At 30.7% G+C, this 20,456-nt stretch overlaps 1 protein-coding gene across 3 annotated transcripts; it reads right to left on the bottom strand.

The window, feature by feature from the left end:
• Positions 1-2,648: 2,648 nt before the first annotated feature.
• On the bottom strand, positions 2,649-8,887 carry LOC114717517 (putative lipid-transfer protein DIR1). 3 transcript variants are annotated; one of them, XR_003737720.1, is made up of 3 exons: positions 8,569-8,887; positions 7,748-7,813; positions 2,649-2,661 (listed from the first exon to the last, which is right to left on the bottom strand). XR_003737720.1 is itself a non-coding variant. In XM_028902673.1 (2 exons), exons 1-2 carry the CDS (start codon positions 8,882-8,884, stop codon positions 7,806-7,808), a joined length of 324 nt encoding a protein of 107 aa, XP_028758506.1. In that variant the 5' UTR covers positions 8,885-8,887; the 3' UTR covers positions 7,557-7,805. The 3 variants fall into 3 exon arrangements, 1 of the variants encoding a protein (XP_028758506.1); XR_003737719.1 differs by lacking the exon at positions 2,649-2,661 and adding an exon at positions 3,302-3,314; XM_028902673.1 differs by lacking the exon at positions 2,649-2,661 and having other exon boundaries at positions 7,557-7,813.
• Positions 8,888-20,456: the final 11,569 nt, after the last annotated feature.

Genomic DNA, 20,456 nt, shown 5'->3' on the forward strand with positions numbered 1-20,456 from the left:
GTTTGACTTATCAAATGAACGAGTTAAGTCACAAAATTTGGCATACTTATAGTGCACATCTTAAGCTTTAAAATGAGAGATAGATCACCTCAATTGGATATTTACATAAGGAGATACGAATTTCCAAATTTGAAGCACAAAATCTGGAAGTTTCAGATTTTACCAAATGAATAGTAATTTTTATCCAATAAACTGTATGAATTGGGCAAGGATAAGTCCAATCGGATTTTTTTTTCCTTAAAGAGAATTGAAAGAGCTTTCTGTAGAATTTTGGAACACCTATATATGATTTTTCTAAAATTAGTTATAATTTTTCAAATTTGGGCCTGTAATCTGAAGACTACACAAGTGAATAGTAATTTTTAAAAAGTAACGTCCTAAATGAGATTTTTGAGCTCTAGACTATCTAATATTATCTAAAATGATTCTAAATGAACTCTAAGGTATTATATAAGTAAGATGTGATAATTTGACACAAGGACAACAATACAAACAATCTCTTTTACTATAGGCATTTCTCTGAGCAAACTTAACAAATCTTTCAATCTCATCCTCATATTCTTTGTTAATTCTCTTAACTTTCATCTAATTATGATCTATTGTTTTACAGAGTCAATAAGTATAGTTATACTTTCAAGCTCAATTCTAACCACTTAATTCAAATATTTAAATAAATAAAATAATTAAGTGTTAGTCAATAAATTAAAGTTGACTAACACTTAGTCACAAATTAAAGGGAATGTCTTTTTTATTTTATAAAAATTTTGGCAGAATTTTTCCTTAAATATAACAAATCCCAAATTATTTAAAAGATAGACAAATCAATCAATCAATAAACTAACAATATAATAAAAAAAATACAAGACAAATTTGAAGAACTATAACTAACAAAACAAAAGTAACAATTCAATCTCAAACTAATTCAATGCATAAAGATTTTTTAAGCTAAAACTTCTAAATTCAAAACAAGAACACAAATGATATCCATTTGTCATAAAATTTTAAACAACACTTTATCATCAATCAAAATTCATAACAAAAAAAATTGGCCAAAACACTTAACAAATTATTTATTAGAAAATTCTCAAATTTATTACAAAAAGTTTGACAAAAATTCAAAATAAATATAAAAAAAATTATTAAAAAAATTTAAAACTCAAGAACTAATCAACTTTGAATATCTAAACATGTTTCTAATGCTGTGTACAGGAAGTAATTAGGGTTTTTTAACTCCAAATGTTACCAACCAACCCCTCCAACATATATGAAATGCAAAATAAACAATGCAAGACATCCGAAATATAAAATCAATTAATCCATTTGAAATACAATAGATTTCTAATATCAAAACATTTAAGAATACCAAGAAAAAATGAAAATGATGGAAGAAGAGGAAACTTATTCAGTAGAGAAGATTAAAATGAAGGAAGATGCAACAGTGGTGGCGGAAGACAGTGGACACAGTGGAACAACATCACAAGTGAAATGGAGGAAGAAAAACGGTAGGAAATAGTGGGGATATGCCAGTATTGCAGTTCAGTAGTGGAACACGGGGGGACCATGGCACACTATGAGTCTATGAAATTGTGAAAATATGAAAAACAGAATGCACAATAGGGTTAAGTTTTGAACTTTCCACAACGGTTATTAAGAAAACCTCCATAGAAAGTTAATAGTCACGGATTTTATTTACAAAAATACCACCACTTTTTTTTTTCACAGTGTTTTTCTTTTTAACCGTCATTGTTCTTTGACGTTATATGTATTTTTTGTAGTAGTGAATCCAAAGTTTTGCCTTAATGGTGGCTTAACTCTGGTTCATCCTGAACCCATCATGAAAACAATTTTTTAATTCAAATTGACCCGCTGACGAGTCCAATCGATGGTCTGATGGGGTTCATTCTCCCCCTATACATAGCATCGTTCAACATGACCGACGCTACGTATACCCAACTTGACCTGAGGGAAGTAGAAGCTGAATTCGTTAGTTACTTAATGATGAAGCTAAATGCTTAGTTACATAACTTCAAAAATTCCATATGAACTCATGAGATCTCTTCGTACTATTAGATCTTATGCTAAACTTCTTGCATGCATTAAGTCTGTGGGCCCATAATTAGCTCTAGATGATGGAATTTTGTTGTCTTCCCACGCATTTAACTTCTTTTCTTCTTTGGCCCAACGGGACTGCCAGAGGGTCAATTTGTTGACCATGCCATGACCATATAATAAAGCTAATTACTTACTTAGCTATATATGATTTGAATGGCTAACTGATACGTATTATTCGACTTTAGATTTTTCTATTTGAGGCTGTATATGAGATGTGTTATCCTTTAAATTTTAATTCAATTAATTAAATCTCTATGAAATATATACTAATTAACTAATTAAATATGCAAGGTGGGTGAATTTTAAAATACTAAATTAGATCCCTTATATTATTTTGGATTTTTAAATATTACAAAATAATGCAAATGTCCCCTCACTGTTTTCCCTTTTTTTCAAAGAACGTGACCTCAACACTCTTGGCCAAAAGTCGGTGGCCAGATTCTAGTGCCAACTGCTCCGGTGGCTAGCCCCTTAACGGCTAGCCACGGGAGCTTTGATTTTAAGAATTGATTATTCTTGTTTAGTGATTAATTACATTTATTTTTAGAGCTTCAATAACTGTTTTTATTTAACTGTTGACTACTTTAATTTCATAATTAAATACTTTTGTTCCTAAAAATTTGGTTTATACTCTTGTTTAGTTATTATTACTCTATAGTTTCACTATTTCCTACTCTTATTTCGTTAATCATGCCAAAAGTCCTGTCATAATGGATGACCATGACTCTTTGAAATTTCGAATTACTTTTTCTCTTGCATACACTTCTATTCTTCACATTCTATGGTCTACTTGATTTCAAATTAATGTGAAAATGAAGAAATAAAACTGATTCTCCTCTTATGTCATTGTCCGAGAAGAAAATTGCGATAAAGCTTGTCAAAGTAGCCTGTGAATGAATGAATTGAATAATTTTAGTCATCATATAATAATGATAATAATACTACGAAGTAAATCAATGACTCGTAATATCACTTTTTTTTGGGTATACTTCCATTTTGAAGAACTAGATGGGCCTACGATCAAGATAAAGATACTAATATATAATTCCCGTCTAAATTTTTTAATCCCATGTACAATGAATTAATGACAGTGCAAGATGAGGTGAACAAATTAGGTTATAATAATTCACGTTCTATTTGCACTCTTTTTGGTTTTGGTTCCTTATATTTAAAACTACTATTCTTGGCCTCTTAAATTTATTCTGTTTAAAATATATGTCCTTATATTTTTAGAAGAACTTCGGTTCAAAGTTAACACCATTATTTTTCTGCTTTGGACGCCAATGGGCTGGATGAGGTGGAAAAAATTTGAATCATGCCATATGTGACCTTGAAGATGTAAAAGTAAGTTGGGAAAGGAAAAAAAAAAAATAGAGAGAACAGAGGTCAAAACCCTTCTGGCCGTCTTCAATCTATCTGATTAAAACCCTATTTGGCACCTTTTCTTTCCTCATCCGATTTGCAGTCACTTTTGTCCTTTTGGTAGAGTTAGGAAAACAGACTGAACTCATTAGGCCAACTCGTTTAAGTTGAGGGCCGAGCTTGTAATTTGGAGTCTCAAGTGAAACTTGGACTTAAAAGGCCCAACTTTGTAGGGTTGAAGAATAAATAGGCCCACTCGTTTAAACCCGCCAACAGTAATTTTTTTCTTGACCCTAACTTAAGTTCCCAAAATTTTACATGTCACATCCTGAATTTTGGGCATAAAAATACCAAAATTAGTTTAAATGGGCAGATTGTCATACCCCTTATGACAGGGGTCCCAAAGATTCCTTGGAAGGATGGAGGAATTCCCAAGGACTTAATCGCAGAAGGAAAGTTTTCTAGGACTCAGAAAAGAGAACGATAGAGATTCCAGTAAAGTCTCAAGACCCAAGAATGAGAAATGAAGATAAATGTAAGCCAAAGATTTTGTTGGAGGCCTTAGTGAGGTGAATTACAAGTTAAGCTAAACTAGAGACCAAATCGTAATTTTATAAAGTTTTGAGCTGGTAAGGGTAAAAATAAAAATTATGCCCAAAAAATTCTAGAAAAATGGGAAATGGCATGTTAAGACCTGTATGTGAATACAATGACAAAAATACCCTTGGATTGACTTTAAATAAATTTTAAAGATTATGGCTTGTTTTAAGATATAAAGCTACATTTAATTATTCGAGCTATGAAGAGGCCTTAGAAATGTAAGTAAAAATGGAAATTTATGAATTAAGAGAGTATACAAAATTATAAAATTAGTATCATCCCTAGAAGGCCAGCAGAATGACTTTAAGAATATTTAAAAGCCAGTTATGCCGAAAAAGAGTAATTTACGGGAAATTCAAAAAGAAACGCTTGCCGATCGAGTTATGGATTGAGAAAATTCATATATTTTCTCTAAAATATGAGAAATTTTATAATATTTTTAGATGAATTTTTGGAGCTCTAGATTGAATAAAATGCTCCAGTTAAATATTAAATAAATTTTGTCCCCTAAATAGGAGATAAAACTAAAGAAAACATCTGAAGGCCATCATGATGGTATTGAGTCAGCATGCTGAGTCGCCAAGTGTAATCACGACACCTCTCAGTTAGCGTGCTAAGTCAGTAAGGGATATTTATGGATAGCATAAAAATCAGAACACAGTACGGGTATATTTTAGACAATGCTTTGTTTAGTGAAATCTCTACTATGTGACTCAGTAAGGCTAAGTAGCCTGTCAGTAGAGCTAATTATTTTCTTCTATACTCTTCTAAGATGACACCATGTGTGTCCTTAATTGATATGAGAAAATGGTATCAAAACATGTCACAGTGGTACAGGGTAAGTCAGGACCCCAAAAAGTACTCGATACTGTGCAAAATGACAAGATAGGTGGAGGAATACTTAAGAGTTGTATTTTACACGAATTTTATATTAATTCTCTTCCTATTTTAATGCCATAATGATGAAGGGACATGAAAGAGACAAGTGTATGGTTGATGAACGACATGTGTATGGTTAGATGAGAAAAGAAGGTATTACGTGTACGGTTGGATGAGAGACACGTGACTTGATGATGTAAGTATGATTTAAGCAAGGTGATGTAAGCAATCTAGAAGGTAGACACTTGGCTTGATCAAGATGGAAGATAAGGGATAAGGGACACATGGCAAAATCACAAAGAAAGATTAAATGAATGGCCAAAATTAAGCCACACATACACAAGATCAACAGCCAAGATTCAATCTTGTTTTCTACATATACCCCTCCCCTCCCCTCATTTCGTCCAAGGCTCTTGAAACCTTGGGAAAACTCTTACAAAATGAATTCTAGAAAGAGAAAGAATAAGGGGAGAGAAAGGCCAAGTGATCCCATGTAAGATCAAATTTTAAAACAAGGTATGTTCATGGTTTTTGATGTAGTTTTCACTACTCTTGTTATTGTTGAGCTTGGTTATGGATTTTTATGATTTTTGGGAGTTTGAAACCCCAAAAGGACATGTTGCACGAAATTGTTAAGTGTAGGGGAAGATGAAATTAATGTTCAAATAATATTTAAAGACTTGAAAGGAACAAGAATTGTAGTTCTAGCTTTGTATTAATTGAATTCCATGACTTTGGAACCAAAAAGGATGCCACAGCTTGATTGGTTCTTATGCCGAGGATGTTATTTTGATGATTTTACTACTTTTAATGTGTTTAAAATGAAAAATTTTGTAGGAATAAGATGCAAGAATGAAGTTGGAAGTATTGGAATCAAAACTGAAATTTAAGTGGTGGATTTCGGTTTTGGCCTAGAACCAGGGAAAAGGGTTGGATTTTAATGAATCTAAGCTCATATTTGGATTCATTGGACAAAATTGTGTAGGATTGCTCTAAGAAAACAATTTTTACGAAGCTAGAACACTACATTATAAATTAAGGAAAAGAGATTAAGTTTAAGGATATAAGTCTTCCATATTGTGTAGTTCTTAGTCCTAGTGATTAATGTGACCCTTGTGGCTGTGATTAGAACCTTGAGATATTGAAGAGAAGATTTAGATGTGGTTGACCGAAAGCTAGATGGTTGGGAAGCTTCGGGAGCAAGTTGAAGAGCAAGAGAAAACTTATGATGCAAGGTAGTGAACTTATCTTTCTTGTGTGCTTGATGTGTATGTTTGTGTGTTGATGTGCATTATACTGTTTGATGATGATACGAGATACTAATACTAGCATGATGCTCTATTTTATTGATATTTTTCATGGCCATGCATGCATGTTTATGTAAAACATTGAGCATGAGGAAATGTTGTAAGTAAGCATGTCATACACTTGTACTCATGTTTATTACTGAATTTATAAGCATACATACACTTTTCAAATGTCCATTTTAACAAATGTTAATTTTAAAAATTACATTAGAAGAGCTTATATAAAAATTTACAAGTATTCATAAGTAAATTTACATACACACACGCATTTTAACAATTAACAAGAGTAGATAATAAGTGTGGTAAGAGAACTTGACTTAAGTTATGTCATTTTATTTAAGCCTTGGTTTGTCAACATTTTATTTAATTCTTGGGTAACCTTAACTTGCGCATTATGGTTTATTTGTTAAGGCGGAATGTTAGATAAGGTATAGATTTGACTATAGCCTTTAAAATTCAACATGATGCCCTTTGCAATATTACTTGCATCTATGTATACATGCACATAAAGATGCAAATAATGACTATCTCAACTTCTAACAATTAAAAGCTAATTCCAAAATGACCTTTTAAGATTAAAAGTTTTGAGTTCAATAATAACTAATTTATGGTATTCATAGGTGAATTGACAAATATGCATAAGTAGTTGATCGGATTTGGAGCGGTTTAAATTTAACTTAGAAATTTTTTAAATGAAACGTTAAGAAATAAAGGTGAAAACATTCCACATAATACAATTACAAATTACCTTTTTTATGGCGTCCTTTCTACATCGATTGTTGTGGGGATAGTATATACAGCGTAACTTATGACAATTTCTGTAAATAGAAAGTAATAAGACGGTTGATTTATATGTAGAAGACATTTTCTACACCAATTAATCATTGGATGATTTCTGACATTGATCGTTGGATAGAATTTATCTTTTCATATCAGCAATGTAATTGCTTCTAATTTTATAGATATATTAATATTGAAATAATTTTTATGCAATAAATCTCTTGTAACAGTAAACCTGACGAACGATACACAGTATTCCCCAATGGTGCGAAGGGTGAATTTCCTACATGTATTTTGAACAAACATGAAAAACGCCACTTTTTACTTTTGTTTTAAATGAATAGATGTAAAAGGTGAAACTTTTTATCTGTTTCTGAAAAACAGACATGTATGTTTTTTTCTATGTTTCATGTTTGTTCTTTGAAAATAGACACAAAAAATAGGACTGTTTAAGCCTTGTTTTGGCAAAATGCAAAAACACCAAAAAAAAAAAAACAAGAAGAAGAAGACCTAAGGAACGTAAAAAGTATTGCAACAAGAGCAGACACTCATTTGCAATTTTCAATTAACATACACCAAATACGTGGCCAATATAAAAATGACAGCAAATAATTATTTTGATATTAATTTATTAATTTATTTGGCGAACTGATTAACAATATAATATTAATTTATTTTTAAGCAAAAGGGCAGAATAATCCTTAAACTTTAATTTGAGGAAGTTCTTGAGCTTGGGCAAGCTAATCACCAAGTTAACGAATACCTTCAATTCCCTGCAAGAATAGAAAAGCAAAGATGATCACCATACATAAAACAAGGCTGTACTCTTTTATTTTAATATCTTAAAATATTTCTGTTTTGGGGCATGTTTGAAACATATTGAGAAAATTTTCGTCTTTTTTTAATAAGTAAACTTATATATCGTAACACAGAATAAGGGGTTTAAGGTATAAAAATAATATTGCATGAAATTCAATAACAAAATTTATAAGCTGGTTCAAGTAGATTTAAAAAGAAAGGCCGTAAATTTAAAATTTTGTGTATGACTTGGGAAAATTATGAAGCATGTGAGTAATACAAATATCAAATTATATATAATTACCATTAAATTTTCAAACCGTTGGCGGTGTCAACTAAAACCCATCACATGAAATCAAGCAATTATTAAAGTGAAATTTCATGTTCCTTCGTGTATGATCTAATATGATCTAATTGAGAGTTAATATTTGTCATATATGTAAGACGTATTTTATATGTTTATCAATTTTTTTAAACTAATCTTAATAATATTTTTCAATAATAATCAAATACGGAAGGGATGGGGAAAATTAAGGAAATGCTTATAGTGTTTTAAAAAAATATATCATATTAACTAATTTAACTAATATTCTCAATCTGTTTAAATTAATTAATTAGATCTATGTTAGGGAACGAATGAGTATAAAATTAGGCTAAACTTTCATGAATTGAGAATACATAAATGAAAAAGAGAAATTAACAAGTGACTGTTCTTAATTACAGTTATTACCTTTGCATTGGGGAGGAGCGGTGCCACCACACTTAGCAGGCAAAGCCATGACTTTCTTGGGGTCAATCCCTAGTGCAGGAAGCACCGACTTGTACTTGCAGAGGCAAGCCAGATCGGCATGCCGACCAACGGCACAACAGGCCTCCGTGGGCGGCGGAGGGTGCGGCCCAGTAACCGCCGGACGGCACAAGCTCAGCTTCGTCGTGTCGGTGTTGCACAACACAACTCCTTGGGTTCCTCGGGGCAGGAGCCCTATCATCAACATTGCTATTACCGCCACAAGGCACAAAATTAAGGACCTGAATTTGATCGCCATGTTAATTATGTATTGGTGTTATCGGAGTTCTCGCTGTTTATATATTTGTGGATGTGGTAAGGGACGCACCCAGCAATAATTAAAATATATGTAATTAAAAATATCACATAATTTTATTAGGTAAAAATGCACATTTAATCTTTTTTAATTTTACAAGATTGTATTTTGAACATAGATCTTTTAATGTTATAAAGTGTCTTTTCATTAGCTAAGCTTAATATTATTAACAAAAGACGATAATATTGAAAATTTAAATTCTGACATATTAAGGTTAGTTATAAAAAAATCATAATAATTGGTTAAAAAAAAAACTAGGTGAAACCAAGGAAGTAAGGATGTCATTATTAAAGAATTGAAACGATATTTTAAAAAATTGAGGAATTTAATGCAAACCTAATATGAAATTAGATGATTAAAAGAATAATTTTTCTATTTTATTATGAAGGATGATAAATTATGATAATTCAATTTGATTTTCCTGTTGATAAAATAAATGTTTATTGTGGAAACACAGAAGTTAATGTGTATACATTATTTAACTATTGTATTTAGAAAAAACAATTGAAGTTATTATAAGTATATGAAAATACTTACATCAAATCTTTTATATTGATTATATTAAGTTTTTAAATCATATATGACCATGTGTCCTTTTTTTTTTTAATGTGCTTTTATAGTTCAATGATAATATTTAAAAATAGTAAATATGATTATGTATCATTAGAGAATTTAATATAATAGGTATAACTGTATAAGAATTGTCCTTTTAAGTATATGTATGTAAAGTTATAAAAAAATACATTATTTTAAAAAGTAGAATTTTTTTTAGCAGAATAATAGATGCATTTGCTGTAAATATGAAAACGAGTAACGCACTTCGTATATGATCTTAATGTAGTAGTTTTTTTAAATATTTTTTATAGAAGATCATAAATATAATAGTTAATTGAGTTGTTTGATATAATTCCAAGTATGATCTGCTTTATTTTTAAAATTTTTAAATTTATAATTTTTTTCAATTATTTATATCAATTGCACCTAATAAATAAAAGTTTTTATGTGGGATAGTTTTTATTGCAAATTATCAAAATGACATCTTGAGAAAATCAAGACATAGTTCTTACGAGTAAATAGTTTAATTTTTTTTTAATTTTAATCAATTAATTATTTAATTCTTGTATATATCATCGTAAAAATATTAAAAAAAACAAAATTTTTATCATGGCTAAAAAATAATAAAATTTTTACGGTTGGTGGACCCCACAATGGATCCTCTCTTCGGATAGATCAACGGTATTGGCCTTGGGAGTCAATGGTCTTCGCTTTTGAACAGCTGTCAACCTGTTTTTGTGCAATGAACATGACTTGACCCATCAATTACGGTCGGCTGCTCGGAACGTCAGAGTCCGTGAACAACAAGTTAAGCTGGTGGTCCTGATCTCAATAATTCACGGGCAGTTGTAGGACCCACTAGGACATTACATCAGTAAAGGAAAAGACACATTCCCCCACCGGCCCGCCCACCTTATCCTATAAAAAAAAAAAAATTATTTTCAATAATTCACGGAGTGCCCACTGGGATATTAAATGGGCAAGTGAAAAGATACATTCACCCACCCTGCCATCCATATTTACACAAGAACGAAGGAAAAATGACATGGGGATTAAGTACTCTGATACTAGTACATCAATTTTAATTTTAATTTTAATTTTCTTAAAATTAACTTGCTAATTTTTTATTTAGAGCCCTTGGTAGTTTCAGGCTAAATGTAGGAACATGAATTATAAATTGTTAACACGTGAGTGTTTAATTTTAGAAAATTATGATTAAAAATTAAAACCTATTGTCCGTGGATTCAGCTGTAGGAACTACCCTCTCTCACTCAAAAGGGAGAGGGTTTGATTCCCATCATGATGCTTGAAAAGACATCCTAAAATAGAGGTGCCTAAGTCAAAACCTGAATCTATAATGTAGATTTGCAATGCCCAACATTGATATCACCTTGAAGGAACCATTTAAGTGTCCTGTCCTTAACTTGGGTTGAGTTCAAACCCTTGTCTAAAATTTATGTGCCAAAAATAATAATAAAAGGTTGGAGGAAGAACATTTTTTTTTTTTGGGTACAAGGATCAGATTTTAGTACTTTAAGGTTAAATATGAAAATACGAGGCGTAACTTTTTTAAAATGGAGGGTCAAATTGTGGACCGTGCTCTTCACCTATGAATCAAAGGGCCTGAATTGAAATTGTGGATGACCTGTGGCTCCGTGCTCTTCACCTATAATTTGTTAGGCAGAATGAAATGAAAATGCTCAATTTCGTCTCAAATTGCTATACCTCCTCCAAATGAGATAGAGACTATTAGCAGGACAATAGAAAGAAAGAATTATAATCAAGTTTCATATAAGAGAAATAATTACCAAAAAGTTCCAATAACAATCTCAACAACCTATAATGACAAATCATATAGTGAGAATGACAACTTATGGAACTTGTTTTTCAATTGTTTTCCTTGCTTGGGACCTCATTGTAATTCTCTCCAATAGAAACTAGGGACTTGCTTAATTTTAATTTTTTTTCCTCAAAACAGTTTTATAAAATTATTTTTAAAATAAATTTTGAGAATAAAAAAAATGTTTGGATTATTATTTTTTTAAAATGACATTTAAAACAAGAAAAAATTTTAAAAAAAACACATTTTGCAAGTGGTGGCCATCGCCAGCTACGATACGTTGCTGGTGGTAGGTAAGAAGAGAAGAAAAATTTTCTAGTTTTCAAAACAAAAGACACAAAATAAAAAGCAGTAAACATCTAAAATTTTTTTTTTAATTTTTAAAAACACATTACATGTCATTTTCATCATTCATCATTACATAGCATTAATTGGCATGTACAATTCATACATCAACATAAATGGAAGTCATTATATAGCATAACATAAGAACATTTTTTCAATTCTTCACTTTATTCGTTTGATCTACATTTTGCATTCCTCTTCCATGTTCATAATACCTATTATAGTGGGTTAAGAGAGAGTGAGATTTAGGAGAATCTCAAAAGCAAACCTACCAATACGCATGCATGATGAATAGTAATATATGACTTGCTTACCTTGTCTAGCTCATGCTAACAATTGATATGCTCTTATACTCAATATTTCATACCATCATGCATGACCATGAAACAAACTAGAAATAGAGAATCTTTCATTCATACATGTTTTATGTCATCATCAGTTAACATCATGCACATCAATACAGAAACATATACATTAAGCACACAAGAAAGGTAGGTTTACTAACTTGTAAGTTTATGCTTGCTTCTTGCTCCTTTTACTTCCAATCATTACGATTGCTTGCTCAACCTTGCCATTCTTTTTCCTTGATGTCGCATGGCCCTAATCACATAAACACATTAGTACCATTTATTCATTAGAGCCATACCATTAAGCCACTTCCAAACATAGCTCTCTTGAATATAACTTTAACTTTAATTTTTCAGTTTTCATTCCAATCTTTCAAAAAATTAATTTCACATGATATTTTCACATAATTTTGCATGTAAAATCTATTTTCAATTTCAAAATTAACAAAATCTAACTCATTCCCCTTCAACTCATTATGGCCGAACAACTAGAGTGTAGGATTCAAAATTTTATTTTTAATTCTAATACTTCCAAACTTACATTCTCACCTTTACCCCCACATAATTTTTTATTATAAACACATTGAAAGTATTAAAATCATCAAAATCTAAAACCCTAACTTAAACCCTAGTCTTGGCCAAAATTATACAAAGGTTATGGGGAAGTTGGATTCTTTCCAATTAAATCACAAAACCACTTGGTTCCTACTCTTTTCTTTCTCTTAATCATTAAGCTAACTTCAATCAATTCTTTCAATAACTTAATCACAATTGGACAACACTTCCCATAGGATTTTATGCTTCTAAAAATTATTAAAAGCCATAACCAATCTTTACAATACATAAAGCATCATAAACTATCTCAAAACCCATAATCTTGTCTTGTATTAAAACTTGACCTGGCTTGAAGCTTCTTGTTCTTCCTCTTCTTCCTTCTCTCCTAGTTCAAAAATTTCATCCTTCTCTCCTCTCAACTTGGTCAAAAATCTTCATGCAATTGGAGGCATATTTATAATGCCTCTTAAGTTAACCCTTTATACTTTGCCACTAATCCCACACAAAATTACAATGGTTATTTGTCATCTATTTCAAGCCTCAATGTGAGTTTGAAGATTTTATTTTGCCCCCAAAATTGGTAGAAATTACCATGGCCATGTGTTATCACCTCCAAGCTTTCATGTGCCTTAACTAAAATGGAAAGTATTTTCAAATCCAAAGATGTTTCCTATCCAATTTTGTCCTTTAACAATTGCTAAAATTCCAACACCATCCCTTCATGAAAATGGCACCAAAATAGAGAAAAATTGGAAGAAAATTCATCCAAAAATAAACTCTAGGCTATTCCTCCATCAATCTTACAATATTGTATCGTATCGAGTACTTTTTGGGTCTTGACTTCCCCAATAGCATTGATATGTGTTCTAATATCCTTATCCTGCTGTTACATTCCCTCCCTTATTATCTATAACTTCAAATAATGACAATAACTAAGTAATAGTGGCTCTAGGGTTTTTATTTCTTAAAAGAAACATCAAATTATTTTATTCCACTGTAACTTTAACCAAATGCTTTTTGATGTTTTCTGATTGTCTAAATTCATTCCTCTACTTCACTAGCTCCCTTTTATTATAAGAAATTATCTAATTTTTCTTAAACCAAAACTCAACCTCTAGAAATTCTCTAATTTTTCTTTAATTAGGTTTAACCTCAGGAATCATCCTATTGAGGTTTCTAACATGACTTCCAGCCCATAGTCATCCTCATTTCTCATACTTGGCCCTCGAGGCTTCATTGTAGCCCCTACCTCCTCGTTTCTCGGTCCCATAAAAATTTTGCTTTGCATTGGACTCCTGAGAATCCTTCTATTCTTTTAGGAAATTTCTAAGACTTTTACCAAAAAGAGGTCTAATAGCCTACTCATTTCAAATTATTTCTTACATGTGGAAGTAGTATACCTTTTAAGAAATACCTATATTGTAACATTCCATATTAATGAAAAGTTTCATAATGCGACTAACCTTATTCTCAAAAGAGGATAAATGGGTGTCTACCCAAACTAGGTTTGAACATAATGGGCATAAATCCAACTTTGGGTTGAGAGTCTCATAAGGATAATACAAATGCTTGGAAAAAGTTCCACTGAAGCTATACTTGATTATTATTGTATTGAAATGTGTTATTATATGTTTAGTTGTGATCATGTTAAGTAGGAGAGCAGAAAGTTTGCATGATAATATATAGTTCTTAAATATATGTTATAATATTTATATTATGCTTACTTGATAGATATACTAATTTTGATATGAAGTTGAAATTGTTTATACAAATACATTCAAGATTGAAGAATAGATGAGCAGAAAGAGTGGTATTGAATGAAAAGAAAGACTATTTGCTCGAAGAATGAAAATCAAGATGTCTAAGAAAGGTGCTCATGGAAAATCAATTGTTATTAGCTTCTTAATCTTAGATCCAATGTAAAATACGAAGATGATGAGCAACTTCAATTTTGGGCTAGGAGTCCTATAATGATAGCACAAATGCTTGCAGTACTTAGAAGTCTCTCCTACTCCTCTGCCTTCACCTCCTCCACCTTTTGCTTCATTGGATCCTTCCTTATGCTCTCCATTATCTCTAGTAGCTTATAACACCTTATCTAAAGCACTTGTGTCATATCCTATTAGTTATAACATAGAGAATGAGAAATTTGGGACTGACTAAGGGCCATACAGAGTAGTAGAGACATAGATAGAGTAACTTTTGACGTGAAAGGGATCAAACTCTCATTTTGAAAAGTTTCGGTTAAGAAAGGGTAATAGCAAAAATTATGCCTAAAATTCCCAAAAATTCATGAAAAATAGATAAAGAGTTTATAATAGTATTTAAGGCCTAAAAAATAAAAATAGATAAAAATAATTTATTTTATAATTTTTTATAATTATAGAGATTTTTTAGCTAATTAAGGGAAATTTAGCCAAAATGAACTATTTCAAATATGCAGAGGCCTCAATAATTTTAAAAAAAAACAGAGAAAATTTAGTTGAGAGGTTATTATAGATTGTAAAAGTTTTTCCAACCTCTGGAAGTGCACAGGTTAGCTTTAAAAATATTTAAAGTCAAATTATGTTGGTAAAAAGCCGATTTCAGGAAAAAAAATTGAATAGAAAGAGTAATAGGTCAAATTTTTCCTTGAGAAAAAATGGCAAAGCTCTTCTCAATAAAAGAAAATTATAGGCATAGAGAAATGAATTTTTAGGAGTACTAGATTTGACAAGATCCTGGAAAAATTTAATCAATACGGTGAGGTTATGCAGTGAAATAACCTAAGACTTAGTAGGACAAAATATTTTCCAATTTTTATGCTTATTTTGGTGCCAAATTGGAGGGAGAGGACATGGATGGAATTATGCAAATTGTTAAGGGGCAAACTTGGAAGAAAATAAGTGGTTTAATAAAAAAATTATTTTTGTAAAGCATATATCCATAGGTCGAAGGACACTTGGCAAGATGAAAAGACATGCGGCAACTTGGAGGGACATGTGGCATGATCTTATGATGGATGGGTAGATCAAGAGCCAAGCATGTATGGAATTCTAGGATTTTCCTAGGGGCAAAAATGAAAATCCAAGCAAAAAATTAGTCTATAAATACTCCGTAATTCAAATAAATTTTGAAAAATTGAAAAAATTGGGAGAGAAGGTTTTGCTCTTGAAATTTTGAAAAGGAAAAGGAAAAAAGGAAGAAGAAGATTAAGTTATCATCAAGTAATCATCTAAGGTAAGTAAAACATCCATTAAGGATTTAATTACCTTAATTAGTGCATGATTTGGGATTGATTTGGATGGTTGAAATGGCTAAAACCCTAGGATAACCATGCTACCCAAAATGTCACATGATTTGATGTGAATGATTTAAAGATGGTATATGAATTAGAGGATGAAAAATGGTTGGAAACTGGTGTTTTAACTTGATTTATGAAAGAATTCCAACTCGTGACAACAATGTACCTGTTTTGGCCAAATGCGAATCTTAAGGCTACGTTTGATTCATTTTAATTTGATGCTCTCAATAGGTTTAGAAGGTGAAATTGTGTATAACTACGCTTAAAAAAATGTATTTGGAAGCACTAAAATTCAAAAATAAAAGTTTTGAAATATGACCCCTATGTCTCGGTCAAGTGAGGATCTATGGGAAGGAATTGGGTTTTGATAAATATAAGTTTAAATATGGATTTTACATAAAAAATCATGTAGGAAAAACATATAAAAGTTATGTTAAGAAAGATGATGCCAAAATCCTAAAATTAAGGATAAAAGGTTAGGGTTTTAGTTTAAGTTTGTCATGAAGTTGATTGAGTTGATTTAGAGTGCCATTATTGTGTACTTGATAGGTATTGAGCTTGAGCAAGAGGAGACTCAAGAACAAGGGCAAGGAATTAAGAAACAAAGCTTAATAAGAGGTAGCAAGAACTTACAATTTTAGTGTTGACTTATGATGGTGGTTTTGCTATGTGTTCTATGTCATGATGTGGTTGAGTTAGCTATGATGGAATATGTTTAAATCCTTGTATTTATATCTTGGCAATATGTATAGTTGAGTTGTTTAATAGTATGTTTTATGCTCCCTTTCATGGCATAATGATGCATGATGATAATGTGAGTAAAGGTATGAGAATGTTAATTGTATAAAGCATGAATTAACCTTGCATTGTTAATATTATAATTGTTGTTCTTTGCTACTATTTTTTTTTTAAATCTTGCCCCTTTTATATTGAAATGACACTACTAGAGGTTGGCTCATCAAGAGAGAAAGGGAAGAGTGTGGATGCATAAGAAGAAGCTTGCATGAAATGTCTTGTATTGATAAACTTGTCCATGTCATGTAATTATGAATTTGAATAGAGTTGTGTAATATTATGTACTCTATAATGGATGCTTGTATGCAATGATGCTTCTATTCCTTGGGAGGAACTATGATGCATAATATATTGTAGCATGAATGGCCATTGGTAAAAGTGTAAATTACGGATTAAATTTTACAAGTTAAGGTAATTAGAAAGGGTTAAAATACTTGAAAAACTTTAGTTTTTGAGGCTACAACTTCTCTGACCAAATGATGGAATCTGATCATGAAATTTGGTGAGCTTAAATTTTCCATCCTAAGCTTTGAATAAAGTGATAGATTACCTAATTTGGATTTTTTTTATAAAAAGTTATGAATTTTGAAGTTATGGTAAAAAGCTAAAAATTAAATATTGACCAAATGAATAGTATTTTTTAGAACAAAATGGAGCTCGAATGTAATGGGTAATGGATTGGTGCCTATTTTTTATATCTAAATAAATGAAAGATCTTTGAATAGAACTTACAATCATCTCATTTTGATTTTTCTAGAATTAGTTAGGAATTTTTAAAGTTGGTCAAAATTTTAGAGTTACCAAGTAAACAGTAACCCAAGAAAGTGATTTTTCAAAGTATAGTTTCCTAAGTTTAATGCCATACAATGTGATTCCATTTGACATGTTTTGGCTTTATATATAGTTGTAAGTTAAGGTGTTACAACTTGCATACTTAGTATCCAATCAATACCCACAAGGATTTAGAGACTACCCCAAGGACATATATGTTGGACTCCTACAAACAAAATTTATAAAGTTAAATTCTTGAGATACTTTAATTAACCTATACAGAAAAGTTCATAGAGTCATGACAATAAAATATAATCACAATATATGCTTGAGGAGAGCACAATAGAGATAGAGCCCTCCAGGCTTACTCCTTTAGTGTATCGCCTTACTCTCTATAAGATCTTTCATTTGAAAAATACTAAATAAGTGAGGTGAGAACTACCATCTGAGTAACTGATTGCGCTAGTCATATCACACTCAAATTAATTACTAAATGAATATCTATATAATATAGTGGTTAACCTAGGTTGATTCTCCAAATAAAGTCAATGTTAAATTTGATTCCTAAATTAATAAGTGTAAAGACAAACTCTAAGAAAACAAAAGAATTAAAAAAATATTTTTGGATTCACATTTTGCAAATGATTAAAGAAAAATAAAAAATTAGGAAAATAAGAAAATAAATGAATTTGGATGATGAAATCTTGAAAACATATGCGTGGCTATCATAAGTTCAAAAGATATAAAGTTAATTAACTATAAGTCTCTAACATGTAAACCCTAGGCATATTTTGCATATGCACCAGGTATCTTGGCCAACCCTTTAAGGAATTACAAACGAGACTAATCCGGATCAGGTCATAGTAGGACCCATACAGGTGGCAATCCTACCACTTACACTAGTGTGTTCCTAAAGGATCGAATCCATGACTTTTAGTTAAGCTGGAATAACTCCTACCAATTGGTCCAAGTGCTCGGTGATACCTAAATCTAATTATTTAATCAATAAACATACCTAGAAACCTAGAATATATGGCTCATGATTTTCAAATTTGTTAGTATGAAGAAGCCTAGAGACGTTAACAGGCGTGATGCTCAATTCGTTAGTAGTGAGTCCCCATATAATTGTCGTATTTGTCCAAGAGCACTTGAATAGAGTCAAGGTAAAAAGCCCTTGATAATTTAATTCGATGGTGCCAACTAGCTTTCCATAATAGGGGATTGCTCCAAACGGCATGTCGTCGTCACTATTGCTGGCATAACTCTTCACCCCAATCATGTTGAAAACTCTAGAGTTGTGTCAACAAATCTTGATCACGTTCAACCATATAGAACTTGAAACTGTTGACATTATACACAATAAACCTTCTTGCATGCTCAAATGTACCAACTACAAGAATTTTAAGTTCAGTTGTGTGAAGGTTGTTGTCACTACGTATTCGATGGGTAAACCAACTAGGGAATTCTCTGTGGACTTTTTTATCAACCTCAGTGGACGTTTGTGTGTGGAATCATAGCTACTACTTGACATGACTTCTAAACTCCTTGCAAATAAGGATAATTTTTTAGAAGAGTCAATGATTAAGAAATAGGATATATAGAAAGATAAATAAGCCAATGTAAAACTTACTAGAGAAAGGGTTCAACTTGACTGTAATTTATCAAAACATGCATGTGTGCTTGTAACTTTTCAATAGGTGTAAGTTTGAAGTACTTAAAGGCTCTAACTAGCTTCCTAACAGGAGGGAAGAGATCGCTTGATGTGGACCTATTTCTAGCATGGTCTGCATAATTTAATTAAAAAAATTGTATCAATAACATTTAATTTTTATATATATAAAACATTTACCAAATTGACATAATTAAATAAATTACTTATCCCTAACCTTAACCTCAAAGCAAGTTAAATGCCCACTAGAATGATGCAATTGATTTTGCTACTGCTAGCCCTCTATCTCTTCTTCCTCCTCTTTATCGTCTCCCCCCACTTGGTGCAACGCATCATCATCATTAGCATCATTATGTAGGATCAAATATTAAAGTCGTCGTCAATATGAAAATCCTCGATGCTGATGTCTTGGTTGATAACGAGGTGGTCCTGCAACTATTCTAGCTCTTCTACCAACTCCTTAGATGGGCCTAGCTACTCTGGATATTAAGAGGATTTGGTAGGTGGCATGGGATCATGCCATGTCGACAAACCATACTAATAAACATATATAATATAATAAATAAAATAATTTCAAATTAAATTGTAAAAAGTCTAACAAAATATATACAAACCATTAAAAATAATAAATAAAACAAATTAATTAGATAAATTATTAATCAAACAATAAAAACAATATCTTATTTCATATTGTGATAAAAGGTAACTTTTCAATTAAATTATAAAACTTGAGAATTTTTTTTTATAAAGAAATATATTAATTTAATAATTAAATGACCACACGAATTAAATAATAAAATTAAAAAAAATTAAATTCCTACTTTAAAAACAATTATATAGACAAACAAATGAAATTAATTATTAATCATACAAATAAAAAATATCATATTTCGTATTGTAGTAAAACATAACATTTTAATTACATTATAAAACGACATATTGATTTAATAATTAAATTACTAGAGAAATTAAAATAAGCAAATTAAAAAATTACAAAAATGAACAATTATGATATTTCATTATAAAACAATTGAATAAACAAACTAACTAAAATACAAATATATAAATAATTACATTAATTAATAATTAAAACATTATAAATAGGTTAACAAACTAACTAAAGAAATTAAAAAAATTGCATAAATATAAAATTTAAATAAGAAATATTTTTTCCTATAACTAGGTAGCTAAATATGGAGAGTTAGATTTGGAGCTAGACCTAAACCTTTATTCTTTCCCTCTAAATATCTAGTTAAATACCTAAGTGAGCCTAGTCTAGGTATAACTCAGAAAGATTAGAATGTCCTTCATACTCGCAATAAAATAGAATAGAATAAAAGATGTATGATCTGTAC

Source organism: Neltuma alba, unplaced genomic scaffold, assembly GCF_004799145.2.
Source record: "Neltuma alba isolate B1F8T4 unplaced genomic scaffold, ASM479914v2 tig00011740_pilon, whole genome shotgun sequence".
Lineage (NCBI taxonomy): Eukaryota > Viridiplantae > Streptophyta > Magnoliopsida > Fabales > Fabaceae > Neltuma > Neltuma alba.

What these genes read in the sequence shown, in the direction of transcription:
- LOC114717517 (XM_028902673.1), bottom strand. Translation starts at nt 8,884, where the DNA reads ATGGCGATCAAATTCAGGTCCTTAATTTTGTGCCTTGTGGCGGTAATA.